We start from the raw sequence: 22,004 nt of genomic DNA on the forward strand, positions 1-22,004 counted from the left end.
GGGATTTTTTTGTCATTCAAATTCATTCAGTAGTGTGACAGGATCAAGTCTGGAGACTGTGACCTTGGAACTTCAGACCAGTTGGAGCCAAGAAAGATTTTTTTCAAACTTGTTTGATTTGATCAGGCTCATTTTGGATGGGTTTGCATAGTGAGAAGCTGTCCAAGAGTCACAAAGACTGAAACTTGAGAGAAACCCTGGCAATAGTCAAAGGGAGGAAAGGGTAAAAGATAAAAAGGAAGAGGAAAATATAATTACAAATGGAACTGAAGGGATTTGGAAATTAAATTTTGCGGAATAAAATAAATGATATAAAATGGAAATATGCTGGAATCAATCCACATAAATATGGTACTATAAACAAAAGAGGGCTCATATATAATTTCTCATGAGCTTGCAAAATACATTTGAAAACTATAATATCTAGTATGTACCATGGAGTAAAAAATAGTCTACATGAATCTCTAATCTACACTGAACTGTTCAGAAGAAAGGGGTAATGTTAGAATGACCAAATAGTGTATTGGATCAGGACCACAAGTAAGGCAGCACATATCTCTCTATCACCCTTCTTCTTCCCTCTTTCTCTCCCTCCCTCTTCCTTCCTCTCCCCTGACCTTTTTTGAGTCAGTAAACTCTTGCACTCCTCTCTCCTCGCTGCCCTGTGCAAGACTCATGGGGTGGAAGTTGAGGAGAAACCTAAGATGTTTCATTTAAGTCAGGAGCGCACCTCTGGCTCCATGCCTCCGTTCCCCCCCTGCCCTCTGTCTCCTCCATTTATCCCCCTTTCCTTATAACATACGGTGAGTGAAGGCAAAGCCTGTCAGCATGGCAGGAATTTGTAATATTACCTTAAAATGCATGTATATCAAGCGCTGAGAGAAGAAAGGACAGGAGGCTGCAGAAGAAGGAGACACAGATAGGTTAAAGAACTGACTGTTTAGAGAAAGAGTGCTGATATTCTAGTGGTAAACACTAGATCTAACTTTTTTTTTAATTTGGCATTTGAAGAACCAAACTTGGGATTTCAACAGCAGCTAATATATACCAGAAGCTGACACTATTGTGGTGGAGTTTCAGTGTCTTGCTCAAGGACACTTGAAAAAGTTCAAACCTGTATCCAGTTAGTCACATGACAGTCTAAACAATAGACCAAAGAGCCACACTTTAATTGGTTGGTCTGTGAATACCAGATCTCAGTTTCTAATGCTTTTCTTCAATTTATAGTCACCACAACATACTGACACTAACAAATGAGTGGCATAAGAATGAGTTGGGATACAATGGGTTCTGAGTGTGTAAAATGAATCTGCCCTGTCTTGTTGTAAACCACAGAGGGATGTCTGATCTTTGACAGGCTCTTAAGTTTTATAAATCCGTGTCCAATTACAACTTGGTTTCCGTTTGAATCCTGTTGGTGCAGCATCTCCCTCGCCAAAACGTGAAAATGGCGGGAAAATCTTTTAGGTGGAAATGGACATAAGCTTCACTAGTAAATGCATCTTCATCCAGAAAATTTAGCTTTCAATTCCTAAAATGCATCATTTTTTTGGAGTTATTAGCCGAAACAAAGAGTGCTTTATAAAAGTGCCACATGGTGGCCCTATCCACACCATGTGTGTTCCTTTACTCATTGCATTGCTCACTGTCAACCAAATAATTTAAAGCAGTGAAATCTTCTGGTACATAAAGAATACACTAACAGGACTGAAAAACAGCCTCTTTGGCAGAGGTAATTAATAAAAGATAAAAATAAAAAAATATTTAAAAATATATAACTGACAACTTTGCAATATAAGAATGCTAAATGCCATTTCTTACTCATTGACACAAAACAATGACATGGTCCTGTGTTAAAATGTATCACTATGAGTATGTGCTGTGTTATTACAGTATGTCTTGCAATGCCGCAATAACAACCTGGCGCCAGGAGTCTGCAGAAGAATTTAAAGATGCATCAACGTTGCTTTACTTGCCAAAATAATTAATAAACTTTTTAGAGTGAAACACTTCAACATTTGATGTACAGCATCTGATACTCAGAAATAACTTTCCCAAATTAAATTAAAGGTTAATATGAACAAAACAGGTCAAATATTACTGTCTCAAGGTCTTGCCTCTTGGGTATAACAGCAACATATCACTTTTACTCCCTGCATGAACTAATGAGTGGAGACAGCAAAGCGGCTTAAGTGGAAAAATGTCTGGCACTAGGTCAGTAAAGTCACCAAACCACTCTGTCAGCCAGAAGAACAAGAAACGAGCTGTTATCATCAGCATTATTCTCACTAAAACACAGACAACAATGCCCACCTTGATGCACACGTACACACATATGAACACAATGAAACTGTCTGCAATCCCACAGCATGCTCCACTGATGACAAATTACTGCTATGACACGGTATATGACTGCTTTTGTGAGAGGTAAATGTCTAAGTTTAAAGACACTCTCTGCCCTGGAATCCAGATCTGTCTTTGTCTCTGTGGGCAGTCACGTACTGTTTATAGAACAGTAACATGGTTATAATAAGATCTGATTGTCATTCCTTTAAGGGTGTTGCTGTTGGCGCATTGGCCGAGTGGATAATCTGATGACAGAGGAGGGGAGGAATGAATGGAATATGAATGAATGAAAAGAAATTGTTTTTCAGAGTCAAGAAAGAGGGAGAAAAGAGAAAATAATCATGCACATCGCAAGGCATTTGACAATTACTGCAAATAAAAATTAAAGTTCTGAGGCCTTTCCTTTACACCATTCAGGATATATTATAGTATGAAACGCTTGTCTGCCATTTCAAATCCCAAGCAAACTGTGTGTATGTGGTCTTGAAGCTTCTCTGTTCCAAAAGGCCTCTGTTAGGACATGCATAGTACTGTAGGTAAACTCTCCTGACAGGATTTGTCATTTGTATCCTCTCTGCAAGCCTCATTCAGGGAGGCTTGCAGCTGGGTGGTAAGGCAGAAATGCCTTCAACCACAGAGGATAAGGATTCAGTCCTCCATGACAGCAAGCATCCGCCCTGTTAAAGCATCCCTGTGTAAGAAACTGAATCCCTTCACACTCCAGGGCTGCTGTTTCGTAGCTGAACCTGACCTCTGACCTGCCTGCGGATGGGGGTGAGACAAAAGACATTTTCTCTTTGAATGAAGAGAAGTGCAATACTTGAAATACAAAAATAAAATTAATGATTTTTAAAAAATACTTAGAGGCATAAATCCACAAAAAATGAGTTTTGTACAATAACAAGAGTAAATGTAATTAGTTACTTACAATTTTGAAGATGAAGGGAAGAATGAAAATGTACTGCCCAATCTGTGCATGCCTATTTTAAGTACTTTTCTCCTTTTTTAACATCTTGGCCCTCTCCTGTTGTTTGCCCACATCACAAAGCCAAGAATCTGCCATCTACCATATTAACCATAGCAATCAAAACACAGGGAGCAGTTTCTTCCTGCATGCAAACTATACAATCACATAACTAAGTGTTGCAAAACCAGTTCTCATTGCTCTTTCATGTATTCCTTATTAAACTTGACAGAGTATTCTGCTGTTAAGACTCATGGCACGCAGTATATCCTCAGCTATTTGTATGAACGTAGATAAAGCTGCATGATGAAAGAGAAACATTGCTGTCAAAATGACATGAAACAGGTCAACACGCACCCAAGACCTGCATAGCGACACAACACACGCAGCCATGAACACACACACACACACATAAACACTTCACATGTTGACACCAGCAGACGCACACACACACACACACACACACACACACACACATACACACACACAGACAGAGTCTACAACACAGCTGGATTCTGTTACCCACAATACACTGCAGCCATCTCTCACTGTGAGACAGAATGAAAGGCCCACATAAACCTTTGTCCTCCCCCATGATAAGAGAAAGGTAGAGCAATGAGTGAGAGAGGTAAACTGAGAGGGAAAAGGACACAAATGAAAGAGAGAGAGAGAGAAATGTGGTGTTTTAATAGCTGGTAGCTGATGACTGACTCCATTCATCCAAAATCTGCTGTAAACAAAGCCTGACTCCTCTAAACTTAAAGTGCATGACAGAAGCCAGATATAACAATGTTGTATGTTCTCTCAACGTGAAGTGCAGGGAATCATAGAAAGTCCTGTTCAAGTAGAACTCGACTTATACATATCACTCAAGAAGAATTAAAGGATAATTCTGGTTTATCAGAACTTAGATCTTATTTTCATAGGTTTAAACATTTTTCTTATGGGTAATACTCACCGAGTTAATTGTTGAGATCTGGGAATGGCTGGAAATATGTCAGATGGGGCAAGAAACATGAGCAATCACACAGGTTGTACACAAACCCCCAGGGTATCCAAACTTACATATGTGAAATAATGACCCAATGTCCATCACAGTTTACAGGCCGATCACCCAATTCAACTTTGACCTAACTTTTAGTTTTACCTCCAAAAATCATGGTTAAAAACATCTGGCGAAACTTTGCTTTACAACACGAATGTCTGACGTATGTTTCTTGCTCAATCAACTGTGATGTCACTATATTCCCACATCTCAGCAATTATTTTGGTGAGTGCAATATTATAACTGTTGCAATCAACCCAAGATGTAATAAAGCAGAATTATCCTTAAAAATGTTCAAAAACAGTAGGAGGGCTCCATGCACCACGTTCAAAAGATCTTCCCCGGTGCTGATGAAAGCATGAATCATATATGATGAAGTCAAATGTGAACAATCGTACAACAGGAGGCTAGTATAAACATTGCTCAATAGTTTCGTTTTTTTAAAGGTGCCCTGTGGAGTTTTCTATCTTTATATCCAGTGTTATTCACCAAAACGCATTGTGTGTATCCTTGAGGTGTAACAAATGTGTTGAATGCATTTCCTTCATCATAAAACATTTGTAAACATTACCACCACCTGTAGATCAGTGAAATAGTGTGAAACTACTGGCAGGAATTTGTATCATGTCATCCGCTTGCTTGTGCATGTGCATCCTTATGTGTATGCACCAAAACTAACAAAATATGGATCCACTCTTAAAAACATTGCTCCACAGCACTGTTAGTGGTCAGAAACTCTGCAGGGTACCTTTAAGTAACAAGTTCAACTGTGAAAACAACACACTTAGCCCTAGGCCTCTGGCAAAATGCATTTCCTGCATAGTTGTACTTGTTATTTACTAAAGATGAACTATTAATATTTATATTAGTTTAGTGATGTACAATCACTTTAGAAGTTGTGAAGATCAGATAAGTCACAAAGTTAAACTGGAAATACTGATGATAAAAATGACCACAATGACTGCAATAAACACCAAAAAGGGTGCAGAGATTTGGGATCTGTTGGATCAGTTGTAACCATTTTTCAATGAATAGCACAACCTACAGAAAGTAAGACTTCATTAATAGAAAATTCAAGGAAAAGGATGTACTGGGACTGAAAACATGACAGTAGAAATTACAGATGAAGGCAAAATTAACTAGTTAAGATTTTGAGGATTACCACTTTAAGTAAAAAGTGTGAGGAAGGATTTAGAGGGACTTTAAGAGAGGTGAAGGGGGGAGGGAGGGAGGGGGAGGAACCGGAGAGTCAGGAATTAATGTACAAAGAAGCGGAGAGGGGATCGTAAATTGTATTAGGAAGTCGGTCTACAGGGAGATTACCTCATTTTCATGGAGAAAAAAAGGGGACGTGAGTTAGTGGTACAAACCTTACCTCAACTCCCACACCCCCGAAACTCCCCAAAGTGGAATATCCTGTTACCTCATGCCTGAAAAGCTTACCAGTAAAATCAGTTTAACGACTTCAATGTTTCTAAAACTCTTAACACGAAGTGTATGAATATCTGCAGCCCGAGTGTGTGTGTACATGCACAAATGAGCATGTGTAAGGGTATTATAAAACGCATAAAACCCAAACACACACACACACACACTTAATGTCTCAATGGTTGCTTTTACATTTATTTTCATTTGGTGTAGATCAAACTTTTTCATCACTTGGTTCATTCCTACAGGTGTTAAACTAAATTATTGAACTGTGAAAAATACAATGTGGCAAATATGACTTTAACTTCTGCACACTTCAGCAAATCTCCATCATATGTAATCCTGGGCAGTGCAGCCTCAGCACACCACAATCTCCCCTTTATTCTAAATGAGAATAATAACAATACATACTACAATACAGTCCTTAAAAAAGGATAACAATTACATGTACTAGAATAAAGCTCAGGGAGTCTAAGACCACATTCAGAACAGAAACAGCACTGTATTAAAAAAAACTTAAAAAAAAGAAAGCATAAGGGGCTGCATTGGAGTGAGCATGTTGTTTCAGGTACCACAGAGAAAAGGTAATACAATCCAGGAAGTTCAGTTTCAGTAATACATCCATGAGTCTGATGGCTTATCAGATGCCAAAACACTGCAAACCTATTTATAATACCACTAGTTGGGATTTTACAACTGTGGAAAGTTATTACAGTGAAAATCATTTTATTCTCTGGCACAGCTATTGTCAGTATTGCCAGCAATTACACTATACACATTGCAAAGTAATCTACTTAGAATGAGTTGTTGCACTTATGTAATTGGAAAACACAGTGACTAAGAGAGTAAATTTTTTCTTCTGGATGACCCTGAGATTTGTTGCCCGAGGTCTCCACATCAGCACTCGTGCTTTGCCAACACAGTGGTCTCTTTGAAAAGAATTTTCAGTATTTTTATTTTTTTTGGATGATTTTGTGACGCGGTGCTGTTGTTGTGGGCGATAACTTGTTGATGATCAAGTCCTGTGGCTCAGTTTCAGTCGTTCAGCACACAGTGCATACCTACTAATGGACTAAAATAATGTGGAGCCAGACAATAACACAGACATTCAAAGTGGCAACTGTTGCCAAACAGTAGCCAATGACAACTGGAAGACATATAGTACATCAAGCAAAAGGGTAAATGACCCTAATAGGAAACAATAAAGTTGAGGTTGTGCAGACATCGTTTCGCTAGTTTCCACTGAAGTCAGTGCACAAATGTTCTCAAAAGTCATTGCTGTTAGTCTTTGCTTCCAAGTCTCCATCCAAAAAAATGAGCTGTTTACTGTGAATGTAGCCAAGTTTTATGATGTAAACTAAACAGAGACTGTGAGACATCCACAGCAACTTAGTCATCCTCTGTGTAGTTAACACCTTGGTGGTGACAACTGTTGTCTAGACTGGGAAGTGACAACTGTGATTTACTCTATATTAGGATGATGATGATTGATTTAGTTATATTTTGCAGGTCATCGTGTTTATGGCTGCTGTGATCTTCACCCTGGATGACAGTGAACCAACTGTATGCCTGCAGTGAGGCGGAAAAAAGCCAAACTGCTTCTTGACTCACAAAAGCGGTACATAGATATGCCACCAAACACAACAGAGTGTGTAAAAGAAAAAAAACACTCAAACACATACTGAGTATTTGCATAAACACTCAAGTACATACACAGAACACGATCCCCTCTTTCTCTCCCTCCAGCAGGATTAGAAGCTTGATCTCATCTATTCCTCTCTGTCATTCAGTCATCATACACACGACTGTGCACTCACACACACAAACACACAAAGGGAGCATGACTAGTCACCTCTGGGACAAATTAATAACATGGTCCATCTCCTTCTGTTATTTGAAACTAAAACCTCCCTCTTTAAGCTTTTATCAGCTGATCGATTCAAATCTGATTTGAGTCACATCTTTTCTTACCCGCTGGATTTTTCTTCTTCTTCACCAGTCCTCTTGTACCTTTTTCTTAACTTTCTCTACTGACTTCTGGTGCTCTGTCCCTCTCTCTGTCTCTGCCGCCTCTCCACTTTTGTTGCAGGAGTAACCAGCAGCTTGTTGGAAAATGTATGAACTGACAACTTCTTTGTCATAAAGGCATCGGTGGCTTCACAAACAGCACAAAGCTTTTTTAGCCTCCATGTGGAAGTCAGAAGTCAGAGGTCAGGGTCAGTTAGGGATCCAGTGTCTGGCTCAAGAATGTTACAACAGGTGAGTCGTGTAATACAATAAAGCAAAAGCACTGACACCCTGGACAACCAGTTACCCACTACTCTTTGTTATTTGAACTGAATGAATAGAGCACGATGCTTAAATGTTAAAGTCGATTCCACTTCTTGTTGGAGCAGAAGTGCAATAAGCAGGCATAGATTTAAAGGGGGCATATCATGCACATTTCCAGGTCTATATTTTTATTCTGTGGCTCTACTGGAATATTTTTGTATGATTTACAGTTAAAAAAAACTCCTTATTTATCTTATCTGGTCCTTTATGCAGCCCCGTAGTTCAGCCCATGTCTGAAACAGGACATTTTAGCTCCTGTCTCTTTAAGGCCCTTCTCCCAGTGAGCCCCGTCTGTTCTGATTGGTTAGCTCCTGGAAGCTGCCCCTCGGCAAAATTCTTCAGTTTCTGGAGGCCACGTAAATAAACAGTAGTTGTGGGATTTCACCTGTTTTTCTTATTTTTTTTCTCTAAATGGAAACATCTCAAATAAATCGGTACATGTTCAAACAAACAATGAACAACCTTAGCAACAAAGGCTACCAACGGATGGCCGTTTGTGGGCATGCACGACAAGTTGACGTCGGGAAAGTAAAAAAAAAAAAAAAACAGTGCAGACAAAGCGTTCAGAGAAGGCTGAAGCCTGGACTTTTGATGTGCAGGGAACATTTTCACATTCATTCATCTCAAGTTTTAGAACTTTGACCATAGACATCCGATATCTGAACAGTATAAAAATAACAGAACATCACAAAATATCTCCTAATTAAAAAAAAAAAAAGACGTCCATATCTGTTGTTACACAAGACCGGAAGGTTAGTGCGGGCGGGCATACTATCAGCACTTAGTAACTACTGTTTAACCTGGTTACTCCCAGTAGTTAAATCACTGGTGAGGAGATAATCATACGGTATAAAATGACATGATAGTACCAGCCAAACTGGATTTCTGTCTAATAATCACTGATCATTTGATAACAACCTTGGCCAGCTCAGTGGATGGTTTGGCCCACGGCGACGCCTGGGTGTTTTGGTGTCTGACTCAGGTATGGCACAGATGCCAGCTATGCCGCTGCTGCTATGATGACAATGCAGAGTATTATTTAGGTGTGCTGCTGCTGCTGTTGTTTGTCAGACCTCGATTTTCCTCTGTGGGCTCAGGAAACATTGCTGTAAGGGGATTCAAGCTCTTTCACAGTAAAATACCAGATCAAGTGTGGGCAAAAGTCAACAGACAGATTTTTAAAACAGATTTAGATTTCCTGCTGAAGTATTTCTAAACGGAACTGCAGTGTGGTCCGATTTAAGTTGGTGTTAGAGGTAAAGGACAGGTTCACCATTTTTAATGTACGTCCTAAAACAATAGTCAGGTGCCCAAACGAACATTTCGAAAGTTTCTTGCTAGAATCATTCCTCCTGTTCATACTGGCTGTTAAGAAATCCACTTTCAATGTAAGTGAAAGTCCTCCTTCTGCACAAAAATGTAAAAAGGTTCATTTGAAACTAATATGAGGCCATCCAATTTAGTCAAAATAAGTCCATATCTTTCAAAGTAACTGTCTTCTTAGTGCCAAATTCCCTCCTTCTGTTACGATCCCTCCATCACAGCTGAACAGGAAGACATTGTGCGTCAAGACACAACTGTGGAAAATATCAACTTTATTTGACTAACTCAGACAGCTGAAGCCTCACATCATCTCCAGATAAACGTTTAAACACATTTTTCTTAAGACGAGGACAGTGGACTTTGTCATTTACATTGAAAGCGCATTTGGAGTGGATCCTCTAATGGTCAGTATGAAAAGGAGGAATGAGTACAGCATTTGGGGGGTAAATACCTTGATATTAGAGCAGTCTGTGCTGCATTTTACAATTCACTCCCTGTCATATCACCTTGTTGTCTCTCTCCGGTGCACTCTGTATCTCTCTCTCTCTCTCTTTCTCTCTCTGTATCAAGGCGCATTGGCCTAAGTTGGCAGGATAAATGGATAGATTAGAGGTTAAGGTTGGGAAGTACTGAATTATGCCACTGAGGATCCTCACACGTTTAGAAGTACATACATATGTGTGTGCATGCATGCGTAAATATGCATCTGTGCCTTTAGGTCATGAACCCTGTGCATGCTGATGTGCATAGAAATGCAGCCGCCTACCTTAAACTGTGGACACAAAAATGTAAGCATGAAGGTTAAAAAATATGTGTGTCTAGAGACAGCAGGAAGAGTAGAGAACGCACCGACTTATCTCTACCAGAAAGAGAAATTAGCCTAGTTTGATGTTTACCTGTGCTAAAGTTTGGCACACACCTTGATTCAGGAAGCTTTTAGGTGACACCGGTTTTTTCACTGGCGTGATAACAGGGCGTATGCCAGCAATGACATGCCGCAAGCACAATTACCGGAGGCATCCTGCAGTAGCAACTACAGAAGTCGTTCCAAAACATTAATAAATGTAGGAGGTTTTGTGTGTGTACTTCTGTGTGTGTGTGTGTGTGTGTGTCTTGCCTGCCTCCGAGCTTGTCCTGTCTGTCAACAGTTGAAAATAAGCATGTCACCTGTCCTCAGCTTCACAGGTGTGCCAGCGGGCAGACTGCAATAGAAATAAGCTTCTAAAACATGTCTACTCTTTTCTTGTCCTTCCCCTCTTACTGCTTGTACAAATTTGCTTAATCCTTAAGTCAAATCCTATAGTTACTAGTCTTTTTTAAAGTCTAGACTACGGTCATTATAGTGAGTACATGACGTCTGACATTTATGGACAAAACCTAAGACAGCTTCACACAACAAGTTCTACGACTCATTTAAAGTACAGTTAATGACTATTTCGTGTTAGCTTAAGCTGATTTTTCTAGGATGAAAGTCTTACAGCTACAAACTAATAAGCAACCTTTTCACCTTGAAGCAGTCAAGTGTATTATTAGTCCCTCCCTCCTCCCTCATCCCCCTCAGATCTGTCAGGTCTTGCCCTGCCATCACTTGTCGCTCATTTTAATGAGCTGTTTACATCTGGAGACGGCATCTAGCCTGAAGCTGAGATAGCGACAGACACTCAAAGAAGCATTAAATGCTATTTAGAAAAGGCAAAAGTTCACTGAGGTTTTAATTGGCCTTGTTTTCCATCCAATAAACGTCCCTCTTCTCTCCATTTTCTTACTGCATCCTACCATCATTGCTGTTGTACTTGGTTGTCTGTCCCGGTGGTCACCTGGATCAGATGCACACAGGGATTAAGGCATGAATACACCTGTTTTTAATGTAAAAATAAGGATCCACAAGAAGTGGTATTCAGTGAAATACTCAGTCATTGCTCTTCATCCATCCATGCCTGTTTCCACCTCCAGGCCTGATTAGTGACTGATGATCACCTGTGGGACTCTTACCCAACAGGGGGCCCCTTCATGCCTGTTAAACCCAGCTGTCAGTTACCTAACTCTGGCCTCTGGCAGGCTACAGGATGGTCTGGACTGTCGGGTATGAGTGGGGGTGGTTGACACTTCCCCTCAATTTTATACAAGTCTAGACAGATACTGTAGCACTACAGCTTAAATGTAGTTCAACAGAAAAATTTGAATAAATAGACTTTATGCTACCAGCTCAGAAAAATAAAGTTAGCAACTAGCGGGTGGACATAGTGGAGCATTTAGCAGCTAAAGATTTCCCACAGGAGTTGCTAGTGACCAAAAAAGATCTGAAAGGAAAATGAATATTGGACTTACATTCATCAGTTGGCCACAAATATGACTACGTGAATGCCAATATTTCTTTGTGTATGTCTGATGTTTTAATAGGCATCTGCTTGCTAACACTTTAGCCATGTAACCTTTATTAAGTGATAACATGTTGCGTTTACAGCTTGTTGGGTTGTCCCCAAGTGGCCAAAAAAATCAATTAGTGCAGGTTTTAATAAGAATTAGCAACAGATAAACTATGGAACACACAAACTGTAGTGTACAGATGGTAGACATTGCTGAAATTTAATCAGCCCAAGTGACACAATCTGCAACGTATCTTACATACAGCATCAAGCATGTTTAAAGTGGACAGAACTCACTCAAGTTATGATTGGAGCACTTGTTCACAGCAGGGGCTTAACTGTTACAGAAAAGTGGGAGCAAGGGCCTGACAAATGTCCCACTTGAACTTGACTTAAATCAGTCCCGTTTGGTAATGGGCGTCTCTTTTTTTAAATTTATTTGACTGTCTTTGGAGAAGCCTTAAAGGTTCAATGTGTAAGAATTGGCCAGAATTTTAGGTTAAAAAAATCCCAAATTAACTAAAATAACAGTTTTGACGTTATGTAAAAGACCTGTATGTATTGTGTTGCAGAGATATCTACTGAAGTTAGCATGCTAACCAGCTAGCCCTGGTCCCGTCTGGCCCGTACTGTCTCTTATTGCCACTTTGTACCTCAGCGGTAATAGTGGCCATAGGTGGCCAATTTTTGCACATTGAACCTTTAACGTATGCATAAATGTTTTTGGTTTTTTCTAACGTTTAATTTTAAGACATAAGGCTGACATTTTCTTTGTGACTATCCATGCAAGTAAGGCTTATGTTGTGATGTTACAGGTCATTTGGTGGATGTTTTCAGCCATATTTTTGTTGGAATAGGACAATGTGGAGACTTTATATTGTACTTGTCAAGCTCTGCCTGTTGATAAACATGTTTGCACTGAAAAATTAAAATTTGGCCACCAATTACCTCAATACAAATGTGTAAGAATTCCATAAGTATTGCATTTATATTACAGTTCACCACTTTCCTTTTGAGCAAAGCAGTGCTTTAAGTTTGTGCTAAACTGTGCTCAGAACTTTCTTCAGACTTGACTACAGCCTTCTTTTCAGCAGGAAGCTATAAATTGCATGATGGAGCTCTGGCTCAGTATTATCATGGGACCTCTGTCTTCACCAAAGCCTACTAAGTAATTTGTGCCGGAAATTTACAGGCATGGCAGATTTGCACCAGAAAATCAGCAACAATCAGTGCTGCTATTTACAATCAGACAAATTCTCCAGGTCATATTCGTCCTATGCATATACAGCTTTTCCCCATCATGAACACTATGCACACACACCAACAGACACACACACATGACCTGAAACAGGCCGAAAGACCTGTACAAACCATCCCCTGCTGCTGGATCACCTCATTAACCCAGTGTTAGGTCAGGGAGTGTGGACGGATTTACTGCTGAGATAAACTTCTAGCGCACGCACACACACACACACACACACACAGTAATAATTGGATTATAATTGGCAAATGAGTTCACCTCAAGAAAATTATGAACGCAGAACATTTTATTAATATGACGCACACATAGTTAATGTCTGTGTGTAGAAATGTTGCTTTGGCATGTGTGTGTGTGTGTGGGCGAGGGGAGAAGGCGGGGGAGGGGTTACTTTGTCACTTATCTATTTACTTAAACTCCTGACAGATCCTTTAAAGTAAACACACACACACACACACACACACACACACACACACACACAAATTCATTCTTGTGTCTGCTGGAAGGGGAATCAATTAGTGCAAAATGAACTGTGTGTGTGTTTGTTTGGCTCGGTTAAAGCCAGTGACCTCGGCTGGTTCGTGACCCAGAAAGAAAAGCTGCATTTTGCACAGCAACAGAAAATCTGATTTTTAACTCTTTGTGGTGCAGTTCAGAGCCACACCAGGCCGTCTGCTCCATCAAGTTTACAAGACCAGATCTGATCCCTGCCATTATTTTCACAGTATGAAAGCAGCTCCAGACACGTAAACTGTGTCCTGGGAGGGTAACTCTGCTGAGAACCACTTTTGTGTCTGCAAGAGAAGGAAAATATGGGACCAATTTTCATTTGGACAAAGTTCACCCTGTGTTATTTGAGCAACTTGTCATTTCCAGAAAACCCATTTTTCACAGTGGAATATTTTGATATTGGAGAGCATTTCCTAATTTTGTACACCAAAGGCAAAGCTTAACGCTTTCACAAAAGCAAAACATCACAGACAAAAAAAAACCCAACATCTTAAGACCACATCACATCAGAGAGCGGAACGGTCGAAATTGGAAATTGATCTGCATGTTTTCGCTAAATAAGTGGTTCTAGAAACTTGGTGACATTGTGACTACTTTTAGGGCTAAGTAGCAATTAACTTTAGCTGGCGAGCTAACCGCTAACACGCTACACAGCCAGGAACATGGAAGCGCTAGTCGGCCATGATAGTTCCCTGAGATTCTTCCTATTTTCTCTGTCCTGGCATTTTGTACTCTGGATTGTGCATCTTTCATTCAGTAAAGAGTAGAGGAAGGATAAAAAGCTCTCTAGCTTGGCTGCTAACGGGTCAATAAGTTCCCTGTTTATTCAAGACATTTATAGCGTTGACCCCTGCCTTATAACTGTCTATAAACCATCCCTCTTGTTGTGGATCAGTTCATACTCCAGAGGAGGAGGTTAAATAAAACTAAATGGTGCAAAAAAGCTAATAAGCTACGATATCTTCCTCCATTTGGACTCAATTCAGTACAATTCAAAATAATTTATTCATCCCTCATGGGTCAATTTGAGGCAAATTACACATAAACAATTCACTTACACACATAAAAAACTATCTAAAAATGCAAATATCCAGCTGTCTGTTCCCCAAAGATCAGCACTGTCAATGCTATTGCTTAGTGGTGCCAATTTATGTGTAAAATTACACCAAAGTTGAACTTGAAGCAGAGAAAAAAATCTGGCAGATTAACTTTTTTGTTAACTGATTTTGTTGTTAAATTCTCTTTTTTTAATGTTGGTGTGATTGGAGCCTCATGCTGAGACCACACATTTACCACAGCTAACAAAGCAGCTTGGTTTCAGGTCACTGATGGTATCATCCGCAAACACACTCCAACACACACGACATTACCTTCACTATCAGAGACAAATATCAAACTTATAAACATTCCCTTCAAATGAGAGACAACTTATTCAAACTCCTAAGTAAAGTGAGTGTGAGTCTAATGTACTGTGTTAGATGGAAAAGCTCTCAAGTTACCCTACCAGTGATTTAGATGAACAGGGTCAAAGGTCACGTTAACACTCTGTCTTGCTTCTCGTGTGTTTGTTTTCTTTTTAGGTGGGATGGTTTTTTCAGCCCCATAATTTTGAGATTATTTTTTCTTTCTTATTTTTTTTCTCTCTTACTTTACTGTTTCATGTTAGAAGGAATCAACTTGTGAGTTCATGGAAAAACCAGTAAGACACAATTTGACTGTACAGCGTAACCAATACAAGCCAAAAATATGAACACCACAACCAGTCACGTCACACCGTTTACCAGAAGTAGATGACAGTGTAGCTGCAGGGGGTTTGCGAACAAGGTGTGTGGCAATTTTTTACACTTCAAAAGGTTCAGTAAAGCAGATTGTGACAAAGTCCAATGCTATGCTTCATTTTAATCCTGCAATTTTGCTTGTTTGCAAGTACACAGCAAGCCTCACTGCAATGTGTGTGGCGTAACTGAGGAAGAGAAATGTGAGGGAGCGGCGACGACACGCTCCACTGCAGACCGGGTGCTGACACACGACTATGAAAAGAGCCCAGAGGCTTGTAGGGATGTTTTGAGAGGGATGGGGAGAAAAATGATGTTGTTGTGATTGTGTGGAAGGATGGAGTGTATACACACGCACACACACGCACACACACGCACACACAACACCAACACACACACACAGACTCCCACAGAAGCCACAAGTGACCTTATTTGATTTTGCACCGATAGCATAAATAATGCTTGCCTTTTTAAAAAACTTTACTGTTCAGGGTAAAAGATGGCTTTTTATTTTTTGGCTGAACTGCAGCCTCGGGGCAAGCCCTATAAACGCGAATGTCTGTCACTGACTGAGCAATGAAGTAACATCATGGGTCAGCCGAAGACCGCCAAAGTATCCCAGAATGCATTTCGCACCAACCGGCAATGATGAGCAATTAAGCTGTTGTCATTTTCGCTGTAGAACTGTTACTATGTTAATATGTCACTTTATTAAGTTTTAATATTTTTTAAGGTATGAACGTAGTTTCCCAATATGTGGTCAGTTTCTCCAAATAACGCCTATTTGGAAATTTACTCTGACGTTTTCCGAGATGTGAAGATCCACAGGCTGCATGAGACCAGCCGGCCATCTCAGCTGCTAGCAGCCCGATTCCTGAAATGATCAACGGTCAACGCCTGTCGTCATCCCAGGAAGAACTGATTTGTTCAGCTCTTTGGTAATTTACTGCTGGCTCTAATGTCTTTGTAGCATTTTGATATATGATATAATTCCTTTTGGTAGATAAATGTTGGTCTCACAGATGAAATCTAACAATTGAAGCTACTACATTAGTTTGAATGTGAAGTGAAGCTTCATGTTTTTACTGGACAGAACTACAACGCTGCCTCTGGGGCTCTATATGCACAGGTAACACCACATTTCCATGAATAAAAATGTACTAAAACAGATCAGTCTATATTAGATTTCGTTTTATTTTATTAAGCGTCATAACAGTTTGGATTTTTATTATAGCTACATTACAGACTGAGTAACATAATTTACTGCATCTCTCTGTAAATGAGGTTATTATATTGTGTGAGAAAAAAGTGCTAGTGGAGCTTTGAGTTGAGATTATTTTGTTACAGTACAGTAAGGTAGTTGTGTTGAAGCTGAGCTGCTGCTGCCAGCAAGTACGCTGCCGTTCCAATCGCAGAGTGATCGTACTGCGTCCTCCTGTCCTCGGTGGTTTGTACTCCTGAGTCGAACTTGTCAAATCCAAACTAGCAAGCACTTGGTATTGATAAAGGCTCTGTGTCAAATTGGCTTCAGTCAAAGCCTGGCGCACTTCCTGGGGACTTGGTCGCAACATGTTGTCTCTTCCTGTAGCCGTCATTTATGATTAAAAGCCCTCTAGTGTTTCATACACGATCATATACTAGGCTACTAGCCATATACCAGGTTTTGACCTAGTCTTGTTTTAATATATTTTGGGTTATTTTGTTTTACAATGTTCATTGAAGTACTCAAGAGTTACAGGAGAGAGGGTCAGAGTGACAGGAACATGAAAAACCTATTATAGCCACCAGAATGTTGCCAATTTATTTTTTGTTTTTTGTATTTTTTACCCCATAAAAAGGCAGTCGGGTACAACTTCAATGTTTTTTAAGTATTTCCTTAACTTTAAACAGTTTCAAAGCAGTTGAAACGGGTCAGTGAAAGTGTTGCCATGCTTCTTTCAGATTCCTTTTAAAGATAATATCAGGTTATTTCAATTTCATGGGAAGATATGTGACTTTTAACTAGTTGAAGAACATACTGAGGCTCAGCTGAACAACAAACAGGACAACCATACACGGGTATGTGTATTTCAGCCATGTTAATCACAAGTGTGAATCTGGTAAGAGATAGAACTCGAGATAAGTGAGAACCGATTTTCTCACATTAGCTTTGACCGCAGCTAATGGGGAGTAAACACACAGGTATGCATACACAGAAGTGCAGCTGTATCCACATTACCCACAAATTAGTCACATCACTGAAAAGCAAAAAGGTTGCACTCCTCAATATCCAACTGAGTTATTTTTCCTAATAAATTCACTAATACTGTCATTTTAATACTTTCATTTAATTTCTTATTCTTAAGCCTGATTCATCTTTATACTGTGTTGCTCTTTATTCTATTTCACTGTGTACAAATTGAGAAAATATGCAGTTGATATAAAGTTCCTTTTAGCGCTGGAGTCCACATAACATACATAATATGGAGGGGAGTTCATATCATCTATGCATCATTAAAAAGTGAATCCCAAAGTGGGTCTGATCGAGTTCTTGTAGCCTGAGTCCATGTGGTTTCCACTCCATTTAAACTCTGTGCATAATGGTGTTGCCTCTCTGAGGGTTTGGTAAGAACATTCTGTACATTTACTAAAAACGCATTGTGCAAGAGCGTGGTGAGCCACAGAGATGGTTAAAACAAAGACCTAACACAGTTTTTACTCCATGTCCACTGCAGTTTGCTGACTAAGCTGTCTTGTGTGCCAATCCTGACGTGTTGTTCAGCTGACAGAATACACTCCATCTAAAAAGTTTTCTCTGCTCTTGCCAGGTTGTGACACACGCTAAGGAGGCAGAGAAAATTATATGAAGAAAACCGTAGAAAACAATAGGTAAAGTTATTTATGTGTTTGGTCATTTTCACTTTATCATTTGGCAAATTGTACAAATTGCAACAAACTTGGTTGTTTCCCTCCCTTAAACCTTTAGCACTCACACACACACAAACGTACACACACGAACTCCATCCCTTTGAATAATGGCAGCAGTCAAAATTTAATGAGCGGGGAGTTTAGTGAAAGCCAGAAGTCTCTGAACTGACCAACAACCCAATCAAACCCAACACAGATATATTAGGTTCATTTTCTGCTATAAGGCTGTGAAATTGCCTCATCAATCTTTGCTACCTCAATTTGTCTAATGCGTCCCATCTGTTCCAGTGCACGACTAACTCTAAACAGTCTGGAGAGTTTTGGCTTCAGATGCACAGAGCAACGTCTCTCCAGCTGACTGACCTGCTGACTGCTTGTCTTGGACTTGTATTGGGCTGTCTGTGTTTATGGAGTGTCTTGTTTTAGCTAGCGGCCATCGCTAATGTAGTGATACATTACACGTGACACACTGAAAAAAACTGTCTCTCCTCTACAGAACTATAAAACAGAGCCTGGCAGGTATCAGAGTATAGTTTTTACTAGTGTACCCTCTAATTAACAAATTGTACCCACAAATTACTTGGTTTGTTCTCTAAAATTGATTATTCATGCACACAAGTTAACAGAGCAGGAACAATTACCTTTATGTTTAAGGAATGTCACAGATAAAACAAACTTTGTTTGACTCACAATAACTGAAGCATGTATCTCAATCCAAACTCACAATAAAACTGTAGGCCTTATTAAGACCAAGCGGTCCATTTGATTGGTTGTGACCTGACAAGTTGCAACTGCATTTATACAGCAGCTATTAGCAAAGAGTAGGCAAAGTATGCTGAAACAATGAAAAACAGTTGCTAGCTTGTTGCTAACTCCTTGGTAACTGACCACACTAGCAACAACTATGTATAGCTTTACTATGAAGGCATAAAATTATAAAAGAAGTCACCCTCCTTATGCACTTACTTGTCTGTTCCATTTCCGGGTTTTGTCTCTTACCTTCCGATCACTATTGCGAACTATAGTAAATACAAGTAAAGTCACAGTTCTGATCCTAACTCAACTAGTTCTTGTGTTGCTGTAGCTGTTTCTGTGGTAAAGAACTTCAAGAGCTGTGATGCTAACGTATCATATATGATCTAATATTATATATATTATATTATATGATTTTAGGTTGTTACCATTCTTTGCATTCTTCACAAACTAATCACTAAACCAGATGGTTTTGGAACATTTTTTTGATAATATAAGTCGGAATTATTAGTTACACAATAAAAAGCCGATGCTGTGGGAGACTGTGTGTAATAGTGTAACTAACCAAATGAGACTCCACTTTGCACGGTGCGTTTTTGGATAAAGAAATATCGATTAACACGGCCACACTTATGATCACATAATAAAACACAAATACTAACACATGCTGACCAGTCACCATGACTGTTGTAATGGTAACATGAGTGGCTGATCCAGGTGCTGTGTGGAAGAAATGTGCCAACAATGTTGACGCAAGGTGATCACAAGCAGCAGATGTCAATTTCCACGAGGTGACATATCCTCACTTCTAGTGTAGACAAGAAGTTAAAAGACGGAATCACGGCGCTGGAGCACTTCCTTTTTGCTGAAACGCACCTGTCAGTAGTTTAACTCTGTTTACTTTGGTTTTTTAATTATCTTGTGTTCCTGCTGTCTTTGTTTTCTGTCTTTATTTGATACACACACACACTCATACTCATGCACAAGCAACACACACCTCCACTATTCATTACTCTCCCCGCCAGTGTGCATTAAAAGCTGCCGCAGCATAACTTTTGATCCGCTTGCCATCTCTTTGAAGTGGCTTTCGGTTCTCATCTGTGAACAAGATGTCCAAATTAAAAATACCACTGGCTCGCCCACAGCCAGTTTGCTATGCTGGGTTTAGTGGACAGAGGATGTGTAAAGTGCAGAGTCAAGTGCAAAGTAATTTAGGCTGATGCTTCATCTGGGGCTGCAATCATTCAAAAAGAGGCTTGGTTATGAATTGTACTAGCCATATTTTTCCCAGAAAAACCTGATTTTCCCATCTTTTTCAGTTTTTACCCTAAATGTTACACTCTTCTAAGAACATGACCAAACTAAGAGCTGTTTCTCTTATTCTTAAAAAGCTCAGATTATGCAGAAGAGCTCTTTACCCTGCAAAAGTGCAATGAATGATGAGAAAATAATGTGAGCTTTGACAGCCCAAAACAACAACTTTAAAGTTTTCATACTAAACATACACAACTGTTTGAAGTTGACAGTTTTTTGTGGATGTTGTTTGCTCTGTTCTCAGCTTTCTGCACATTTTAATATTTGTGTTCCTGATTTACAGCAACCCAAACATTGCAAAGTCACCCACAAACAGTAAAATACATAACTCTGCCCTGCCTTTGCCTTTTTAAACAGCAGCCAGACACAAATCTGTTTAATATACAGAAACACTCTCACTTCCACAGTAGTTTTATTTGGATACTTTAAATTATGGGGATCATTTAGCCTGTCCCTTTGATTTTTTTTTCTTTTTTTCCCCTCCATGGTTTATTGTAGATTGTTTTTAGATTTCAGCAGTTGGCTCATAATTGTGACAGTTCAGACAGATGTTGTGAGGCTCCAGAAAAATATTAAAATGTACAGTATTGTGTGTTAAGAAATTTGCCAACTAGAGTTTAGACACCATGACAAGTTATTCTTATGACATGAACTGAATACATCCAAAACCATCTGACAAAGCAAAAAAAATGCCACGAGCCTTTCAAGATCTCTGACATTTAGAGGAAAAACAACTGTTGAAATCTGCTCCCATTTTGATAAACAAGTGAGTAACACTTGAAAATCTTGCACAAGCCTCAACGTGCTAGTTTGATCTGTTTGTCTTTCTGTGGTGGTCCAAGCATCATCATATGGTCGGCTTCGAGCCAAGTGGAAACATAATGAACCACAAAACGCGCTCCGCTGTGAGGTACTCGCTCAGTGGGGTAGATTTCTTCTTATTTGGATTATCTGGAGGAGTTTGAGTCTGATTCAGCACTCTCTCTCTCTCTCTCTCTGTGTATCTCTCTCAGTCTTTCTTTCTTCTGCTTCGTCAGTTTCTTGTTGCAGTCTCTGGGTTGACTGGTCCCCCCTTTGACTTCTGACCTCTTAATCCCCTGCCAGCTGCAGCAAGGCCTCCAAGAAGGACTCTGTGATTGTGTGTGCATGTATGTGTGAATGTGTGTGTGACAGTGAGAGCAGAAACTGTGCAAGAATTAATGTGTGCAAATGTACAGTACTGTACCTGTATGCTTTGTTAAAATCAGTATCTCACTGTTTGCTTTTTTTACACAAAGACACACACACATATATATATGTATTTTACATATATTAAGAGGAATATGTGTCTTTCACTGCACTTATGTCGACCAGCCAGTGTCTTTGATCTTGAGACTTTACATTGCTGGTTATTACAACTCAACTGAGTATGGCAAGACTGGGCGTACACACTGCAGCACCCAAGTATGCTGTAAATTGACTTCAGGCTGTTATTTACAGATACAGGAGTGATATTTCCTGTTTTGCACAAATACTGAGCATCTGACTCAGGGCCAAATCAACCTTCAACCCAAATTTTTCTCGATGAATTTGTTGAGCATAGGGCCACTCCTGCAGCACTAATCACATGAGAGTCAAGGTCGTGATTTCCCACTGCAGCTGACTTAAAGTTTTGTTGATATATTTGTACTGTAACACAACTCCC

At 39.7% G+C, this 22,004-nt stretch overlaps 1 protein-coding gene across 2 annotated transcripts in view; it reads right to left on the bottom strand.

Moving 5' to 3' along the window:
- LOC121886754 (vasorin-like) overlaps window positions 1-22,004 on the bottom strand; it is a 38,267-nt gene that overhangs the window by 5,454 nt on the left and 10,809 nt on the right. The window contains exon 2 of one of the 2 annotated variants that reach the window (XM_042396998.1): window positions 852-898. The exons of the other annotated variant lie outside the window; for it this stretch is intronic. Within the exon in view, the coding sequence (XP_042252932.1) occupies window positions 852-863 (12 nt within the window). The 5' untranslated portion in view covers window positions 864-898. The remainder of the gene's footprint in view (window positions 1-851; window positions 899-22,004) is intronic. 2 annotated transcript variants of the gene reach the window in all.

This window comes from Thunnus maccoyii, chromosome 2, assembly GCF_910596095.1.
Source record: "Thunnus maccoyii chromosome 2, fThuMac1.1, whole genome shotgun sequence".
Lineage (NCBI taxonomy): Eukaryota > Metazoa > Chordata > Actinopteri > Scombriformes > Scombridae > Thunnus > Thunnus maccoyii.